General features: G+C 40.3%; 1 protein-coding gene across 1 annotated transcript in view; it reads left to right on the top strand.

Moving 5' to 3' along the window:
* The window catches only part of LOC132855029 (protein unc-13 homolog B-like), a 61110-nt gene that overhangs the window by 27941 nt on the left and 12642 nt on the right, over positions 1-20527 (top strand). Inside the window, exons 9-10 of the mRNA XM_060883740.1 lie at positions 12379-12603; positions 14058-14145. Of these exons, the coding sequence (XP_060739723.1) occupies positions 12379-12603; positions 14058-14145 (313 nt within the window). The remainder of the gene's footprint in view (positions 1-12378; positions 12604-14057; positions 14146-20527) is intronic.

Here is a 20527-nt window from a genome sequence, read left to right as displayed (position 1 = left end):
AGGAATACTCTCAGGATTTCTGAACAAAATATCTGTAGCTGAGAGTACTGTTCAGCAATCCAATCTCCCAGCTGTTAACAAGTCATCACAACAACCTGTTTCTGCTGAACAAGGAAGCTTTCTTTCTGGTTTATTTGGAATTAGCACTTCAGAAGTCAATAGTGGTAGCCAGGTATCTTCCCAGAATGTTACTGCAGAGGCACAGCCAAACAAATCAGCTGGAATTATTTCCAGTTTGTTCAATAAGATTGTAGACACGGCTTCTCAGTCCAGCCAGTCAGACCCGAATCAAAATACAGCCACACAACCGTCTTCTGGTCTTATTTCAGGGCTGTTTTCCACCAACAAGCCCCCTTCACAAGAGCAAAAAGCTCCTTCAGAAACACAAATAAATCAGCAGCAACAGCAGCAGGGCAACAGACAGACCTTACAGAGGCAACATCAGATCCCAGTACAGCCAGCTGCAGCACCCGAGTCACAACAGGGAGGTCTGTTTTCTGGTCTATTTAACAAATTGACTTCCACCGATGCCCCACCTCAACATCATGTGGCTGAAGGTTCATCCAATCAACAAACATGTAGGTCAGGACATCCTGTACAAGGAAAACAATCACCTCCAGCAAGTCAACTCCAAACTGAGGTTTTCAAAACAAGTACAGTAACCACAGCCTCTAAAAAATTCTCTGCTGAACAGAAAGATCCCTCAATTGGATTACATCAGCAATCTAATAGAGAGGCTCAACAAGCTCCAATGGCACCACCATCATCAGGAGCAGCACAGGAGAAAAGCCAACCAGGAGGTCTTTTGTCTAGTATTTTAAAGATGGATACATCAGAAGAATTACAACAGGGAGAGTCTCAATCAAATTCCCAGACACCTAACAAGATAGACTCAAAAGGGTGCAATGTTCAAGAAAGTGGAATTTTGTCTGGATTTTTCAACAAAATTTCTTTAATGACTGAAGATAAGTCCGATTGCAACATTCTTTCAGATCAGAAACCACAGCAACATCAAGAACGTAAACTTGGTCAGAATCGTCCACAGATTCAAAGAGCTAAACCAATTGAGCAAGAGTCCACTCATGATGGGGGTAATGAAACCAAAAAGGACCAAAAAGCACCATTTCAGAAAGGTTTTCTGGCAGGATTGTTTGTTACAGGGACAGAGGACAACAACTTATCTACATTAAAGGAGACAAATGAACCAAAAGACAATTTCAGTGCTGGACAGGGTATGACTGCTGGAGTTTTTAAATCAGAGACTGGTGAAATTAGTAAGATGGCAATAACTAAGGAATCAGAAAAGGGCTTCTTTGATCAGATATTCCATAAACAGACTAAAGAGAACTTTTCTAGCATCAGTATTTCAGATGCAAAAACTAGCACTCAGAGTGAGAAACCTTTAACACTGCATCCAGCAGTGAAGTCTACTCAGCTGTACCTAGAGGACGTCCAAAGACTCTTATATGGCACAGCCACTGAATATGGATATCAGGATCTGTTAAATTTATTTGCTGAGCATGGTATAGTTTCACCAGAACTGTATGAACAGCAATGTCTCATAGAGGCCCTTCTTTGGCAACAGCTGAATGATTATGCCTTATTAGAAGCCTTGGAAGCACAAGCGCAAGAGTATTATACAGGATTTCAAGAGGCTGCATCATCAATCAATCATGAAACAGTCATGCAGGAGCCTGAATGGTGGAACTTGAAAACTATGGATCACAGGCAATTTCACATACCTTCATATCCCTGGCAGAATATAGAGAGCTCATCATTTAAAAAACGACTTCCACAGGCTGATACAGAGGATGATATTGTATTTGACATGAGTGTCAAGAGCAATGAATGTTGGGAAAGTTGTGATAATGTGAATAATTTTAGTAATCAAACAAGCAGAAACAAATGCATTGAGAAACACTCAAAAAGAATTCCAGCAAATTCAACATGCAGGCAGTCACATTTTGACTGTAAGATATATGGCAAACTTGTTCAGAATGGCACTTTGAAGCCACAGTTTGATATCTCAAAATTTATTAAACGACTTACAGTCAAAAATGGTCCCATAGATTTGACAGCAGGTGCAGTTGACCTCAGTAGCTTTTCTGCAACCATTAGTGATACAGACGATGAAATGATCTTTGAGGATCCAGAATGGTATCAGCAATGGCTTTCACTGTTGGAGCAAGGAATGTGGTGGCCAGATGAGGCTGGTGATTGTGGATATTATATTTATGCAGATGAGGAATATATATATTCATTGCTAACTGACCAGAGTGGAAAGCACCTCTATGCATATGCTACCCAGGAGAATAGACATGATTTAGAGGAGATTGCAGAGAATATCTCAAATATCCTGCAGAAAAAAGATAAACCAAAGACAACGCTTTGTGGGTTTAAGATACCATTGTTCAGTGAAGATGAAATTTGGGCTCCTTGTAATAGTCAAGCGGGTGCTTCCAGTTCTCCTGTTGATTTGTCTTCAGCCTTTGAAAAAGGTAATACAATTATGAATATGAATCTTGAATGTTTTTCTGAAATGCTTCAAGATTCCATATGTGGACAGGCAGAGCATCCTGCTGATTTGAGTGTTTACAAAACACTACAAAAAATAAAAATAGGGAGGAATGAGCCTGAATCCTCTAAAATCTCTGTGATCTCTGACACTATAGTACAAAACAGTAAATTGTCAGATTCTAAAATTGTTCCACAGACTCACCATTCTCTAATGAAACTTGCAGATGTTCCAATAGCCTCTAAAGCATCTACCAGCTCAACCAGATCACATCCAGAAACACCAACAGATGCTGCTTGTCATAAAAAACGACCCTTACCACCACCACAAAATTTACTTTATAATAGACCAAAGCAAGCACTAGACTCTCTTATGAGAAATATACCTTTAGACTTTTCTGAATCAATAAGAAACAAAGTGAAATGCTCAAGTAGCAATACTCTGCACCTATTGCCAGATTTATCTAATAATGACACCAAAATTGATGGTATACTTGACTTCACAAAAGACAGGTTGAAGAAAGTTAGACAGAAACATCAGTGGACATGTGATGCAAGTGAGGATGTAGGAATTGATCTGACTGTCGAGATTAAAGAAGAGGGTGAAGAAATAAATATGACATTTCCAGCACTGGAACTTGCCATACCTCTCCCGTTTATACCTGAAGTACCTCCAAGGACTGTTTCTGCTCCTCCTTCCACAAAGTTCTGTCCACCAGATTCAGGACCATCAAGTTCTAAGAATTCTAAGTATAGGACTGATCACCACACATCTTCATCACCTAGTAAAGCATCCAAGCTTGTCAGGCAAGTTTCGATTCAATGTTCTAAAGTAAGCACAACACCTGAAATCTCCGGCAGAAAATCTATCAATACATCCCCAAAGGTGTCTCCAAATTTTACTGGATCGAAAACTGATAATGGTCAAGACCAAAAAGATGTAATTGTAACCACACCTCAAGGAACTTTATCATCACAGCCTAAAAACCCTGAAATAAAGGAATCCATAAAAAGAATTCCAACAACTTCTCAGTCTTGTAAGAACACTGCACCTGCAAACTTAGTCAGAAATACCTTAGATATGTCTTTAGCACCAGTAGTTAAACCTTTGGACAAGACAACTGCTGAAACCCAGGTTACGCCTCTTGTAAAGAGCAGAAGGACCTCAATTGCAGATATTAATGATGGTTCTTTTGGGTTACCTTTGATTGTGGATCCATCTACTGTACAGGTAAAACAAATTAAGACACAACAAAAAATCATGATTGGGGAAGTTCTACCTCTACAATTTAACACAGAAACTTCAGGAGTAAGCTCTGTCCTGTGCAGACACCAACCTGATTACAACAGGAACGTACATTTGTCGGCACATTTTTCTCAGTCATATCAGAATGCATCAGCTCCAGCAAATTCCATTAAGAACACATTAGATATGTGTTCAAAACCAGCTGAGGAAACAACTGTCTCTTCAGATGAAGCAGTAGCACTTGTAAGGAGAAGATCAAGGTCAACTTCTGGTTTAATTGAGGACTGTGGTGGGATATCTTTGGTTGTAGACTCTCTGGTAACCAAAGAAAAACCATCACTTAGAAGATATCACTCGCAAGCTACAATAATCAAGCAGCATCCAGCAGCACCTCAGGTAAGGACAATGATCAGAAATGATCAGTCTATAGAAACAGTCAGTCAGTATTCAAGACAAAATGCAAAAGAATACAAAATGCCATCTGCACTGACTCAAGCAAATATGGATCTGAAAACATCTCTGGGCATGTTTTTAAAACCAGCTGGCAACCCATCATCTTTAGAGATTATGCCCTTGGTGAAAAACAACCCCTTGTTTAATACCAAAGGACCTTCATTCGGTATAGCTTTGTCATTAGATCTGTCTTCGAAGGATTTAAATCAAACAAGCTACTCTGGAATGGACAAAATTGAAAAAACAAACTCCAAGAATGATGTTCAAGCATTACAAAGGTTGGTTGGTGTACCATCAACGGTAAACACTAAAGAACAACCCACAAAACCTGAAACTTTGCAGAGAGAGTTCAATAAGAACCAATGGAAAAAGCAAATTCTGTTTGACCAAACATTACCTTGTACAGTCTCTTTAGCATCAAGATCAAGGTCTTCAGGCTCACAACTAACTAATATTCCTTCAGCACCTGCAAACTCAATGAAAAACACTCTTGATATGTCTCTATCTACAGCAATTAAGGAACCTGACAAAGCGGCGGGAAGAATTATTGAAATGTCACCTGGCAAAGTAATGGCTCTTGTTCAGACAAAAAATGTGAATAGTAACAAAGATTTGGTTGGCATGCCCTTAATTGCTAAAGCCATTTCAGCTCCTGAAGTGTCTCAAAATCAGTTACAGACTGAGAAATTACTAAACAATGGACATCATACAGCAGACACACGTTTGTATCTGCAGACATCCACTTACCACAGTAATAGACTTTTTTATCCGTTGTTGAATCACAGTGGAGAATTGACAGCCCAGAGTAAGCCAAAGGACTTATCAGTTAAAGATCCACATCCTCAGTGCAATGATCTATTCAATACGCAGGACGGGCAGATAATGGATTTCTCTAAGATGAAAGAGGGTACATCAAGTAATAAATTCAAGTCTCAACAAAGACTAAAGACAACTAACCAAAAAAATCATGCACCAATTATTGATTTGACAGTTGCCCTGGATGCAAAGACACAAATTTCTGGGATCAAAGACCTCTCAATAACAACAAATTCTTTCCTTCCTAGTCAATGCACATTATCATCTTTGGCAACAGATGAGATGCTAATCTGCACAACAGAGCAATATAATCTCTGGGCTCTTGGTAGACAAAAACCATACATTACTCAGAATACATCAACAAATTTTAGAAGAACAGCAAAGGAAAATAATTTCAACGTGGCTGGGTTAAATATTCTTACCAAACCTTTGTTTGCATTTTCTGTTGAACAAAAGAACGCTATTGAATGTTCTTTTCAAAATGCACAGCTCACAAATAAGAACCTTAGTCTTGAAGAAAGTGTTATCTCAGATGGCAGTTCTGTGTGCAGACCTGATACTAATTCTCTGTCCACATTTAAGACTCAGCAAAAAAATCCTACTGAAATGCAAGGGTCAGACTTTACAAGACACCCTTTAAATATTCCAAAATGTATGCAACATGATGGTCTGTTTAACCAGGTGACTGAATGTAACAGATCATGGGCAGTCTCCAGATCCAAAGGTCTCATCAAACAATCAACAGTGCAAAGTTTGAGAGAAAACACCATTCAAAGCTGGGTTCCTATTCTTAATTCACCAACTTGTGTATCAGAAATACCTCATGTCTTAAACACAAACAAAGCTTCTGTCTGTACCTCAGTAGATACCATTTTATCTGGACAGGATGTGTCCTCCGTAACTAGTCATGGACAAGAGTACAGTAATGTGTGCAAGAGTTTTCCTGCATTGCCAACAGATATGACGCCTTGCACCAGTGAACAGGTATTTAGACAAGATATGTCCCAAGTTAACGTAACATCTGAAGTCTCCTTAGTGCAATCAGGCTTGACCTTTAATGGTTCTTCGGTTGAGCCAGAAAAGAAACCTCTGTTTGCCATAAATACAGTTCCCGAAACTCTGTTATCTTCCAGACAAACTTTAATTGAAACTGAAAACATCACTGGATTAGCTAAAGGTTTGATTTCAAAGTTTGATGTCATAAACTCCATAGGAGTACCACTTCCAAGTGCAGCACACACAGCAGAGCCCTCTATGACATACAGCTCTGTTAAGATTCTTTCAAATCCAGGATGTGTTGCAACAACCACAATCAGATTTTCACAGCCTTTGCCTCAACCAAGCCCAGGATATTATTCTCAAACTCCCATGAATAGTTCAGTGCATACAGTAAAGCCTAAAGCATGTCAGCCTGATGAATCTCTTCCGCTGTCTCTGCCTACTTCAAGTCCAATGCATAAAGAAACATCACATATTTCTGTTGAGTCTCCTGTATGTATTCCTGTTGGATGTTCTCCATGCACTCCTGTTGAACCTCTTCAGTTTTTAGGACATGTTGAAAATCTACCCATGGAACCACCACTAACTTCATTATCTCCAACTACAGAACCATCTCCAACATCATCTCCTATGGAATGTTCATCCACAGTGCTTCAAAATATCACACAAATTGCCCCACCTACCACTGTTTCCCCACATGGCAAACAGTGTTGTTCTCCTACCCCAGGAAGTGTTCTTGATAGACAAATCTCACCATTATTGCAAAGACAAAATCCAGTTTATCAGCAGAGTAACCTACCCAGGCATGTCTCCAAGGCACCCACTATTATTATAACAGATGTAGAAATGGAGTCTCAGGAGCCATCTTCTGTATTGCTTGATCAGCCTAAGATACCAGATAAGGAAGCAGACTTATTGGTGAGCAAAACAAACTGTGAATCTTCTTTGATTTCATATGCTTCAAAAAATAAAACATGGAATAGTTTGACTTCAGTAGAAACTTGTAACAACATCCATGTTACCCATGTTCCCGAGCAGATTATCCCAACTGATGATCAATGTAAAACCTGTTTAGAATCCTACAATTTACAGGAGTGTGTTCAGGCTGTAGAGCTTGTTACAAAGCAAGATATCAGTGAAGGTACACAAACTGACGCAGACATTTTCTCTCAGAAGCAATCCACTCTTGGATCTATTTTATCTGAGATGTTATTCCTTGAGGAGATTCCATGTTTTGATGCAGTTTCACCTACTGAAATAAAAGAGAGAACTTTACATTTTACTAGACTGCGTTCCAGACAGATGCTGATCCCTCAGATTACACTAAAGCCAGATGATGGCTGTCCTAATGATGAAGAGACAGTGTGCATGCATGGAACTGGAGATGATGCTTGTGTGAATGGTGAAGACACAAAGCAGCATTCCATTTTGTTCGAAACATGTGAAGCAGTTGTGTCTGTCACTGAGGAACACACTTCACAAATTGATGAAAATCAAATAGGTTCAAGCGCAATAATTATTCCAGTAGCCTCCACAGAGGCCTTAGAGAGTAACATGCATGTCTCAGTTAACAGATTTATTTCTTTAACACAGAAACATGAATCTGGTTCATTACTGGTCCAGGATTTTACTTCACATAATATAGCATGTCCATCAGCAGGAAAGGAGGACTCCATCTTAATTAAATCTGGTGAAGTGTTGATATCTCAAAATAAAGAATTTTTTTCATTTGAAACTACTCCCCCAATGACAGACATTATGTCCCCTGAGCTAGATAAATCACCTGAAAATAAAGAGAATTCAGCACTCAAGGACCAAAAACTCAGTCCTAATACTTCAGAAATATCAAAACCCATGAAGGAGGATGATGTTGAAGTCTCTTCTGTTTTTATGAAAGAATGTCTTTCGCATAGTAAGGAACATTTGACTAAAGAATTGATAAATCCTGAAAATGAAAAAGGGCCCAGTGATTTTGGTGACATATCTGATATGTCCAAGGAGCATGAAAGTGTACAGGCTAGATTATACAAATTATCATCCCCAGAAGATCAGTTTTTAAGTACAGATGTGTTATCAATGGAAAGCACATTACAACCCACTGCTGTTCTCGAGGAGCAGTCTGGCAAAGTTACCTTATCATTGCTTGGAGGGCCCTCTAGTGCCTCTTCACAGACTCAAATTGGATCATCAGTATTTGGTGGCATCCTTCCAGTAACCTCCACCACCAAAGAATCAACAGGCATTAATCTGTTCTCAGTGTTCAGTGGTGCTAGTCCTCAGCAAAGCCAAGCTTCATCGGCATCAGAAGAAGTACCTGCAAAGAAATTGTTTTCTATGTTCAGTGGACGCAATGTTCAACAAACACTAGGCTTTTGTGGTCCATCAGGACTGGGCCCAAGGTGTGCACCTGGATTTGATGCAAAAGAACAGTTTGTGTCAGGTCCAGTTGGAACACCTGGATATGACCATAGGGGAGTCCCAAGCCCTGGGTCAACAAATTCCTCAGGAACAGCCCTGAGAGGATTTTCTACTGTAGGCCTTCCACCCAGAGGACAACCACCCAAGGAGTCACCAGGAAAAGGATTATTTTCTATGTTCAGTGGTTCATTGAACCAGCAAACACTTGCTAGTGTAGCAACACCAAAACCACCTGCTTCAGGAGCTTCAATTCTTGGTGGTATCCTATCTGGTTCATCCACACCCAAAGATAACACTGGCTCTAGCTTGTTCTCCATGTTTGGTGGGAGCAGTGCTCAGTCGTTCCCAACACAAACTGATCCAAAATGTTCCAATAACGAGCCACCAGGAAAAGGTCTGTTTTCTAAGTTTGGTGGGACAGCATCATCTGACTCAGAAAGTCTGTTTAAAGTTTCTTCTGTATTCTCTCTTGGAGGCACATCAGACAAACAGAAAATAAGGGATTTTGGCCTTTTGTCCTTCATGGATGATAAAAGACCAGGTGAACCTGTAGCTGAAGATAAAGCCACTACACAACTTCATGACATATCCAGGGAACCTACTTCTGTAAATTGTGAAATCAAGTATGTTAAATCATTACAAGGCAAACCCAAAGAAATTGAACAGGATCTTCCTAAAAACCTAGGTATATTTGAATCTAATGCAAATCATGACAAAATCAGTACTGAAACTGAAATGAAATCTTCTCATGTTATGATAAATCTAGAGGATTGTAAGATTTCTGAAAAGAAAACAACAGCAACATACGAAGTTCTGCATGCTCAAATAATCGTGGACTCAGAAACTAAAAATAAGACTGTGGAACATCAAACACAAGAAAAACAACAATATTTAGAATCTGACGCTGATGACTCTGTTAATGTTATTCAAAATCAAGAAATTTACATAATTACTGAAGAAAAAACCTTAACATTTGATGTCATCCATGCCCAAACAACTGAGAAAAATGAGCAAAATCTTACTGAAGGACTGAAATTGGATACAAGAAAAGAAATTGATAGCCATGCTTACTCTGCAGAAATACCAGAAGCCGAGAAGTATGAGAAATCTTTAGAATCAGAAAAGGAAGATGAATTCAATGAAACTATAGAAGTAGAGTTACCTCAGAACAAACCTGTGGATTATGTAAATCATACTGTTGCAATGCCATCAACACTGGAGTTATCACAGGACAGAGAAGTTGTGGATAGTAAGAGCCCAACTGAAACTGATGAAATTCCAGAGAAATTGGAAGAATCAAGGAACAGTAAAGAAACACAAAACCAGGATGAATCAGAGAAACGGTGGTCCGAAGCAGACATAGACCATACAGAGTTGCCTAAAAATGACCTCTGTGATAAGCTGGTTCCTTCTCTACCAAGCCAAGTTGAAGATAAAGAAACAGCTGAAAAACAAGTAACCAATATGCCAGCTCAAATGGTTTCAGAACCATTGTCTGCTGTGATTACTCAGTCACAGCCACATGCACTACCAGAAATGATTGGATTGCTTGACAAACCTAAACCAAGAATGGTAGAGTCTCCTGGCCAACTAAAACTTGAAAAGCAAGGCCCCTTTAAACCAACTAGCCCACCTGAGTCATCTGCATTTTCTGGATTCATGTCTATGTTCTCTGGACCGAGTGCCTCCAGCAAGCCAGCAACCTCCAGTTTCTTCACATCATCCCAGCCTTCATTATTCAAATTCCAGCCGACTCGAGGTATAAGCACTCAGGAACAACAAAAGACCTCATTTTTCAACCTGCACACTAACCTTTCTGCTGGCCTCTCCACAGAGACCCTAACGGGTGATTTCTTTGGTTTATTAAAGTCTAAGAATGCTGCTAGGCCGGAGGAAACTAAATCCTCAATGGAGGCAAGCAAGTTCAAGAATGAGGACCATGAAGGAGCAAAAAACATTAACAACCCAAGATGTTCCGTTGGCAAGGAGTCAGGTACAGTTAGAGAACCTGAAGCAGTGGCATTGGGGCTGGAACTAGTGAAAGTCTGTGAAAGGTCTGATGTTGAAACTGTTGAAGAGTCAAGAATTAGTGGCATAGAGATCACAGAAATGTCTGTTAACTATAAAGAATCTGAGGAAGGTGTCTTGGAGGAGGAATCTAATGTAGCAATAACATCTCTAATCCCCACTGATGAGGTTACCCCTCAGGAGAAACATCCATCTTCACCTACCACTAAGAGCTTATTTGACTTGCCGGCACCATCCTTTGGAGGTTTACTGTCAGGTGCTTCTGAGACGGCAAAACCTTTTAGTTCTTATTTTAGTTCTTCGACTGAAATAAAGCTGCCTCAGCAACCACCTGACTCAGGAGGTTTGTTTGCAAGCCTCAAAGGATTTTCTGCTGGCCTCTTTAAAGAAGAGAAGTCATCCCTTCTAAAGGAAGAACACATGTCTGCTCCATCCATGTTTGGGAAGAAATTAGGCTTTCCGTTGCAAAGCACAGCAGCTTATCAGACACCTTCTACAGCTGTAACCACACAGGTAGAAAACAAAAATGACATTAAAGAACTAGATATAGAAATATTATCAATCGAATCAGATGTCACAGAGAGTCCAGATTCCATCGATACAGAGGAACCAGATGACACCGCTTCAGATAAACAGCAAAGTTTTGACTCAAGTCTAGAAAGTCTGTTAAGAGTAAAGCAGGATATGTCCAAAACTGCAGAGGAAAATAAAGATGAAGCTGATCCATTTCTGACACAGAAGGATAAGAATGCTACAGATCATGCCATGGGACAGCTACCAGAGAGTCCACTGAAGAATAAGCATAGCAGAAGGCTAGTAGGAAAATTATATATAGCTGTGCTGAGACTGTTTACCATACCGTGCTGTGAGACCTACCCTCTATCTCCACCTCCTCCACTTCCCTGTGCTGTAGTTTGATGTATGTTGACTCCCCGAGTCTCTCCCCTTGAGTATTGCTGCCATGTTTGAAGTTGATGTTGATTGAATTGCATTATTTTCTATAGTAATCTAGCAAACAGTAAAAAAAGGGTAACCGACCATATTTAAAATGATCGTCTTAAACAAGAATATATTTTAGAATATATTTTGGACTATTAATATAATACATTAATAGTATTTGTTTTCATGCTAAGCTCAACCTGAAAAATGTATAAACCCACAAGTATGCACAGAAAGTCTGCTGCCTGAGGCCCAGACTGAGTGGCGTTGATAGAGGCGCAATGCATGAACCATGCCAGCATTTTTATATATTAGCTTTGAATATATGGGTGGATCGTTTCTTTCCTTTCAGTCAGCCTGAAATATTCCATTACCTCCAGCCAGTTTGTTTACATCAAATGAATGCTAGGAGATTTATGCAGGGAAAGTCAGAGAGTTATAGGCTACGCTGTAGACGTGGAGAAAAGGTAATAGCAAAGGTAATTTCAGCAAAACCCCAAGGATAGTAAATCTTCATGGTTAAACAGAGCAGATGACGGTACAGGTCTCACTAAGGCATAAAGTGCAAATGTGGCAGAGTCTCAAAATCTTCTTGATGTTTTTCTAGAAGGTAAAAAAAGTGATGCACAAACCTTAATAGCTTGGTTTACTGTGTATTAATTCTGGTGTTTATATCCCTATGTTGACCTCAACTTGGCTAGTTCTTTTCCCTTACTCATCCAGAATCATCCCACGGAGCCCTGCAAGCCTCAGCAAAGCACCAAACTATCTGAGCTCTTTTCTATATTTAAAACAGTGTAATTGATCAGATTCCAGTCAATTAAGCAGGTGCATGTAGGCTTGAACTAATACATAGTTCAGACAGAAGCAGGTCTCTGTTGGTTATGAATACAATTATGAACATTCATGTCGACTAACTCTGCTCATTAGATTATGTGACCCTCCGTGTGTGTGTGTGTGTTCAGCCCAGTGGACAGCTCTCGGTTTGGCTCATCTGGTAACCTGAGCCAGGCAAGTTCCCAGTTCAGCTCTGAACCAGAGGAGAGAAATGACCCAGAGAGCCAGATCCGACCTCTTGTCACCACTCATCCTCGACTGTCCTCACAGGAGCTAGAGAAGGGTGAAAGAGAGACACGAACAAATTCACAAGAGCCAAGTAAAGAGAACGTCCTTCCTGCCCAGTCGGAGAGGTACGATGTAATCATGTAGAATAACAATGTCTGATTAGCTCTTGCTAATTGCTGCTTTTGTTATATTTAAAAGGTGGTTTGAGGGATTTTTTTGCCTTCTAACTGCAGACAGAAGTACAAATTGAATATTTCAACCTGTTTAATATAATTCAAAGCTGAATACATTTTTGTTTTGAAACTGTACTGATATGTTGTTATATCCAGTGTGCAGTTACTGTCGAGTAAACATAGAATCAAGATATTTTTAACGTGCTCACTAAAACCCTGACCTGAGGATTAAAAGACACAGACACTCGACTCACTCTTGTCAATATATCAGAGTTTAAAATAGTGATGTTTGTTCAGCTTCTCCATATTGCTCTATCGTGAGCTCTCTATCACATCAGCTTTACAAGCTAACAGTACATATTCCAATCATTTTACACTAACAAATAAATATTACATCTTCTCTTGGGCGGTTATTTACAGGGGGAGCTGAGCCATTACAATTTATATTAGCAAAATAGGTCTTGGGCTTATGTTTTTAATCGGTTTTATTCTTTTAATTTTATGATATTAAAGAAGCACTCAGATTACAAAATAAAATGACTTTGCATGGACATGTCGCTTAGACATCGCATATCCTGAACACTTCAGAAATTCAGTCAATGGCAATACAACAAACATCTATTGCACTGGTTTATATTTACAAGATACTACTTAATGATAGGGCCTTCGCTCTTCGAGTATTTATGGCCAGAAATGCTAAGTTGCAGTTTCACGCCACAATTACAACAATCCGAACAATCAACATCTCAACAGTTCTGTACCTCGAGCTGAGGTATGTTTATATTCTCAGTTTTACTAGAAGCGAAATCTGAATTAGAATTACGAGGTCCATTATTTGGCACAAGAAACCGCTCCAATTTTCAAATAAAATGTAATGATATTACGTCTATGCCAGTGTAGCTGCAACTGAAAAAATGTTTTTACTTTATTTCATTTGTTCTTTTTAATTATTAACTAAATGATTAATTTAAACACAGTCTTTATATTATTTATTTAAGAAAACAAAAGTTTAGTGGTGCTATAGGGGAGCTTTGTTCTTTCTTGGGGATGCTGAAGCACCTGCTAGCCCCTCTCTGGTGTCGTCTATGCGTCTACTGTTTGCTGTATTGTATCCCTCTGTCTCTTCTGATTGGCTGTGGTTCCTGTCAGTCACCATGTACCCAGACTTTCTTCATGACTCGGCTGCTGAATGACAATGTGACACTGAATCACTATGCCTAAAATTAAAAATCTTTAAGATGTTGAATTCATAACTACTGTGATATTTGTATTTTGTCACTATGCCGTTGAAGAATTTAGTAATAATTTTAGATTTGCAGTCTGAGCTCCTAACACTGTGTTGCTTTTGTTTTCAGTTGCCTCCTACACAGCTTGCCCTCAAGTCTAACTTTTTTTTTTCCATTTAGTTCCTTCAAAATCGATTCTCCTCCCATCGCCTCGTCCCGCCTCCGCTGGCTAAAGGCCATCAACAAAGTGCGAGTTCACCTGCACCAGGTAGGAGAGAGACGACGTTCTCTCTGCAGCATGTCAGTGCTCTGTTTTCCTACCTTTGTTTTTTTTTAATTCTCTCTATCTCTCTTGACCTGGCCTTGTTGTGTGCTTGATTGAGATTCACTTGAGGCAGAACTGGAGGTATATTTTTGTCTAGATGTTTTTTTTTTCTGATCTTTTCTTTTTATGGAAACGTTACCCTTTTGTCCAATAATCAGATAGAGGTTCTGAATTATAGAATAATATCAGACTCTTTCACTCTGGTTTATGTGGTTGGTGTGAAGTGTGTTTTTGGGAGACATCCAAACCAAGAGTTCTAATACCATCAACACGCTGCTCATACTGAATGTTCTGATTTAGGCAAAATGTCAGTGCAGAGAATACAGCTTTCATAAAATCTGATTTAAATGGTAATGACACTAACATGCTTCACGGACCTCATACATTTGCATGTCTATGCTAATTGGAAGCTAATAGTCTAAATGGCACATTTTTTCCACATTTCCTGCACTGTTATCACTGCTGCGTTGTTTTCCAGTTCAGATGAATTAACACTATGATGGTTTTAGGATGCTGGCTTAATGTTTCTCTATGTGTGTTTTTCCCGTCCTTTTTTTTATTTTATTTTTTATTCCTGAGTCGATTTATTATTAATGCAGGAATCTAACAGAGAGAAACGCAAGTGCTGTTGACATTCGCACACCCACACAGAGCATTACTGAAAAGTTTTTTTCTGACGTCTCTTTGCAGACTGTAATACCAGTGGCTGCTTTTGGGTTACAGTGACTAGAAGTACGTCATCATGTGTTTACTTCTACACAACATGTGTGTTCATGTCTACACAAAGTGTTTTTTTTTTTACATCTACACAACATGTGTTTACATCTACACAATGTGTTTGTGTCTACACAACGTTTTTTACATCTACACGTGTTTTCGTCTACACATGTGTGTTTGTCTACACAACATTTTTTACATCTACACGTGCTTTCATCTACACAACATGTGTGTTTGTCTACACAACATTTTTTACATCTACACGTGTTTACGTCTACACAACGTGCGCTTACATTTACACAACATGCCTACATGACATGTTTTTACATCTACGCTACATGTGTATTCACGTCTACACAATTTGTGTGCTTATGTATACACATGTACACTGCATTTGTGTTAATATAATAATATAAACTAATATAATACATTTTGTTCATGAACTCAGTGTAAGATTTGGTTTATTTTCCTATGTACCTTTTTGTCCTGTTCTGGGGACAGTCACTTTAATATTTTAATAATTATAGTAAAAATCTACAGAATCTGGATGTGTCATACTGAATTAACTTTATTTAATCTTCATAGATCAGTCATGTTTGTTCGATGATGAACATCAGGGTCATGGTCATGTCGTGGCTCTGAGAATAAAATGATGGAGTAAGATTTTTAAAACATCGCACAACCCAGTGTGAACTTTTACACTTCATCCTTTTAATTAAAGCATAACAAAGCAAACACACGGCTGTTTTAAGGCATTAGACTCCTTAATTTGAAACATTTAAACAACTCGTGCATCTCAAAGAGGATACAAACTTTTGAGCGTAATGAAGAGTTGCGGAACTGCTGGAATGTTTAGTGTGTGTATTTTTGTGCTTTATTTTCAGCACTAGATGAAGGGATGTACATGTTCTAGCTCTCGGCTGTACATACACACACATGTTTTGTGTGTGTGCGTGTGTGTGTGTGAGGGATGATGCCTTTCACAGCTGTGTGGAATTGTAGGTTGATTTCTGGATGAAGACAAAAGCTGTGACAGGAAAAGTGTGAGGGTGGAAACGTGTCTCCAGATGATCACCATCCTCCAACATTCATCTCACACACTCCTGCACTTCTGACCTCTTTTCAAAGTGTGTGTGTGCAATTAATGTGGAAGTGTATTGTTCTGCTCGTGTGTGAGCTCTTCGCTTCTCTTCATTCTGAGCTCTGCTGTGGAGTTTCAGAGCATCGGGGATTATTAAGGAATCTCACAGAATATTCCATAAAGTTCTTTTCTTCTGTAAAATGGCAAACCTGCCATGGCAACAGAGTAGAATTACTATGGAAACACAACCTTGATCCAAAGTGATGATGGTATAACAGCTTTGTGTTCCTGCCATTTTTTTAATGTGTTTTTGGTCCTGGTGACTGGAACCCGGTTATTTATTGTGTCTCGGCAGCGGCAGTGAGCTCGCTCCAGTCCATCGTCCAGAGAGCTGAAACACATCGACTCGCCTCTGCTGTAAATCCACTTCAACCTGCTACTTTACTACACAACGTCCTTACACACTTTCTGCAGTTTGACAAATGTGTGAGCATGGCATAAAGTTTTCAAATCAATACAGAGAGAGAGAGAGATGAAGTGAAGGCACAAGTCATCTGCTCCACTCATCTGTTCCATCACTTCATGCAAATCTGGCATGATTAGTCTCAGCAGTTGTTGTGGCAACCACTAGAGTCTATTTACCTCCATTTCACTGATGATCACTAAATGATAAATCGCATTCAGGACACACACACATTCTCTGTCTCTACCTTGTCCCTTGACACACACCCACTTTCCTAACGTTTCTCAGACTTTAACTTTGAGAGTTATTCTTGGTGATTTCTGAGATATTCTCGAGGACACGACTCAATTCAGTAGAGTCTGTATTTAATTCTATCACTTTCTTCTTTTCATAACACATTGTGATGATTTGTGTTCAGCTCGCACCAGTAAGCCAGTCACTGGACTGAGAATAGACGAGGGTGTCTACGAAAGAAGTTTAAAAGTGAAGGATAAGAAGTGAATCGTGACATGAGTGTCAGACGCCGTTGAAGATCAGATGATTAAACAGATGAATGTGAGGTTTATTGATCTCTTAGTGAAGCGCTAATGAAGCTGCTGAAAATTTGAGGATTAAAGGAAGAGTCCGTGAATGTCAGCTCTGCATTAAAAACTGTCTTCTGAATACTGATTGTGTGTTTGTGTTTGTGTGTGTGTTTGTGTGTACACATGTTCAGACCCTTGGTAACCTCAGGGCTATGCTCTGGGCTCAAAGAGAGATGAGGTGTTGGGTCTCAGCAACAAAGGATCATGAAAAGTATCTTCATTTCTATCAAGGATTAATAACTGAGCAGAGCTTTAGATTAGAATCTGACTGTCATACCAGTAAGACTATCAAACTTCTCAAGAAAACACTAATGAACATTAATAAAGCATTCAGGAAGAACTAGCGGTGGAGCAGCTCGCATGTAGTGTGTGACCCTGAGCAGAAAGATGAGGTGTGTCCAGTGTGACCCTGAGCAGAATGATGAGGTGTGTCCAGTGTGACCCTGAGCAGGGTGATGAGGTGTGTCCAGTGTGACCCTGAGCAGGTTGACAGTGTGTGTCCAGTGTGACCCTGAGCAGGGTGATGAGGTGTGTCCAGTGTGACCTTGGACAGGGTGATGGGGTGTGTCCAGTGTGACCTTGGACAGGGTGATGGGGTGTGTCCAGTGTGACCCTGAGCAGGGTGATGAGGTGTGTCCAGTGTGACCCTGAGCAGGGTGATGGGGTGTGTCCAGTGTGACCCTGAGCAGAATGATGAGGTGTGTCCAGTGTGACCCTGAGCAGAATGATGAGGTGTGTCCAGTGTGACCCTGAGCAGAATGATGAGGTGTGTCCAGTGTGACCCTGAGCAGAATGATGAGGTGTGTCCAGTGTGACCCTGAGCAGAATGATGAGGTGTGTCCAGTGTGACCCTGAGCAGAATGATGAGGTGTGTCCAGTGTGTCCCTGAGCAGAATGATGAGGTGTGTCCAGTGTGTCCCTGAGCAGAATGATGAGGTGTGTCCAGTGTGACCCTGAGCAGAATGATGAGGTGTGTCCAGTGTGTCCCTGAGCAGAATGATGAGGTGTGTCCAGTGTGACCCTGAGCAGAATGATGAGGTGTGTCCAGTGTGTCCCTGAGCAGAATGATGAGGTGTGTCCAGTGTGACCCTGAGCAGAATGATGAGGTGTGTCCAGTGTGACCCTGAGCAGGGTGATGGGGTGTGTGTCCTGTGTGACCCTGAGCTGGGTGAATCTCTCTACAGTGGAATAAGTGATAAATTAGATCAGGAGTTTGTAAGTTTGAAGACAAGAGCGAGTAAAAAGTGAAACAGACCTGCTCACACTCAGCTCCTGTTCATCGTGTGTGTGTGTGTGTGGGTGGGTATGTGTGTGTGTGATGCGTCACTCACTCTGACGTGCATATGGACAGTAGGATATTTCTTTTCTAATTTAAACCTGTTTACTCCACATAGACATTGATCTAGAAGCTTGTTCATGCTGCCATGTCCATGCAGCCATACAGATGCTGCCACTGAAGTCGCTCTACACGTCTTCTCCAGTAACCGTCTGATCTTTTACTGCTCAGATTACCACACATACTTTCAGTGTGAGAAAGTAGAGTTATAAAAACGAATATGTTTATATAAACTGAGCTTTTAATATTTTTAATGCTCTGTATCTTCATCTGTCTGTGGAAATCACAGAGTTCTGAATAAACCCCTGAAGGAAAGATATTAAAGTTTAGGATGAAATCTAGCATCTTTACTGATGATGAAGTAACCAGTGAGAGTTCAGCTCGCTGGGTCTAGGCTTCTCTCCTGCAGATAAACAGTTAAACATCAGCATGAAGAGTTTAAACTCTAGGAGATCCTGCAGTAAGGAACATGCTGTTAATGGAGAAGTGTGTGATCATGCTAATGAGTTTGTTACTGTACTGTTCTGAGATGTGAGAGAAGACGGTGGCTCTGTATCTGACATTTTACTGGAAACTTTTAGTCCTCTTGTGTTTTAGAGTTCAGTCTACTTCTGGTGTAAGCTTGAGCTGCTCAGACGTTTATTTGTTTTTAGGCTTTGAGAATCTGTCTGAGCTGCAAGGATGCTGCTCTGCTGAGGATAAGCCACAGAGCTGGAGGACATTAGGATAGTGTGTGTGTGTGTGTGTGTGTGTGTGTGTGTGCGTGTGTGTGTGAGAGAGAGAGAGATTGTGTATTCTAGTCGTGTACTAACTTTGAAGGCTCAAAGGAGGATGACATTGGCTGAAGGTCACCATGGAAATGCTCTCCTCCACCTTCTCCTCCTCCGTCTCTCCAGCTCTGCATCCTGCTGCTTTCTCCCACATTTCCCAATCTTTAACGGATTAATGTTAAAACACGAGAAAACAAAGCTGCACATTCATCATCCCTCCCTCTGCTCCACTGTATTACTGATGTGTTCTGTTTAAAATAGACTTCACTACAGGAGAGCAGACACACACACACACACACAGTCAGAGTGTGAGATGGGTAATTTCCCGCTGTCTCTGTGCCTCTTTTTATGGCCGAAGGAAAATCAAACACAGTTTTTAACAACATTCACTGTGTTTGATTACAGTGAAAGAAGAAAATTCTGAATGATGAAGTTTCTCTGAATGGATCAACATAACCATTAATTAAAAACCACAGTAGAGAAGCAGTGTGCTTTATTTAATACAACACTTAATTACGGGTTTATAATAAATGAGTCCTTTAGCTGTGAAGTCTGTAGTTAAACCTTGTTTAAATAATAACTACAATAATTACAGCCTCGGATCAGATCGGCGATTTCATGATGTTTAAAACTCTCAGCTGTCTATCAATCATGGAGGTGGGGCTATAAACCTCAAGGCGTGATATGAGAAAAAATAAAGCTCACTGAGATGAGGATGATGATGTTTCAGCTACAGCACGTCGTGGTTACACGCACAGATGTTTCATTTCTGATCATCCAGTCATTCAGGCATCTCGAACAGCCAATCAGTGTGAAGGAGGGCAGGGAGATTGGAGTGGTTTGGGAGCTGCAGTATCAGGGATTAAAGTTCGTCCTCTGTCCCTCTGCTGCAGCTGAAGATTTCTCTTGACACTCTGACATGCTGGAAGGCTGTTTGAATGGAAATGTAAGAGAGACTACGACTAATCGAGCAGAGAGAAACAAAAACAAAGCCTCATCCTCATCCTGGGAGGAATCTACACATCAGCTCACTTCTCACACAGAGCTCATCCTCAGAGACTTGTAGAAGCTTTAGTAAGGAACCACGCTGTAATGACAGAAGCTCAGATTCACACTTCACAGTAAACAGTAACAGGTCAGGAACAGGTCACAGAGACAGGAACAGATCACCATCACCCTCAGGTTCAACAAACACAAGGCTCGACTCTGAAGCGTTCCTGTAATTCTCCTAATTCTGAAACATTTCAGAAACGTTCCAGATTTAATCTTTCTGCAACATTCCCTACCGAATTGTGTCATCTACATTCCTGATGCTGAACTTTATGCCAGAAAAGTGTACAAAAGCCCCAGGAGGCTCTGTGTCCTGTTCAGAAT

The sequence above is a fragment of the Tachysurus vachellii genome, chromosome 12, assembly GCF_030014155.1.
Source record: "Tachysurus vachellii isolate PV-2020 chromosome 12, HZAU_Pvac_v1, whole genome shotgun sequence".
NCBI classification, from domain to species: Eukaryota; Metazoa; Chordata; class Actinopteri; order Siluriformes; family Bagridae; genus Tachysurus; species Tachysurus vachellii.
Note: the sequence above shows the minus strand (reverse complement) of the source record. Positions and strands in the feature narration are given on the sequence as shown.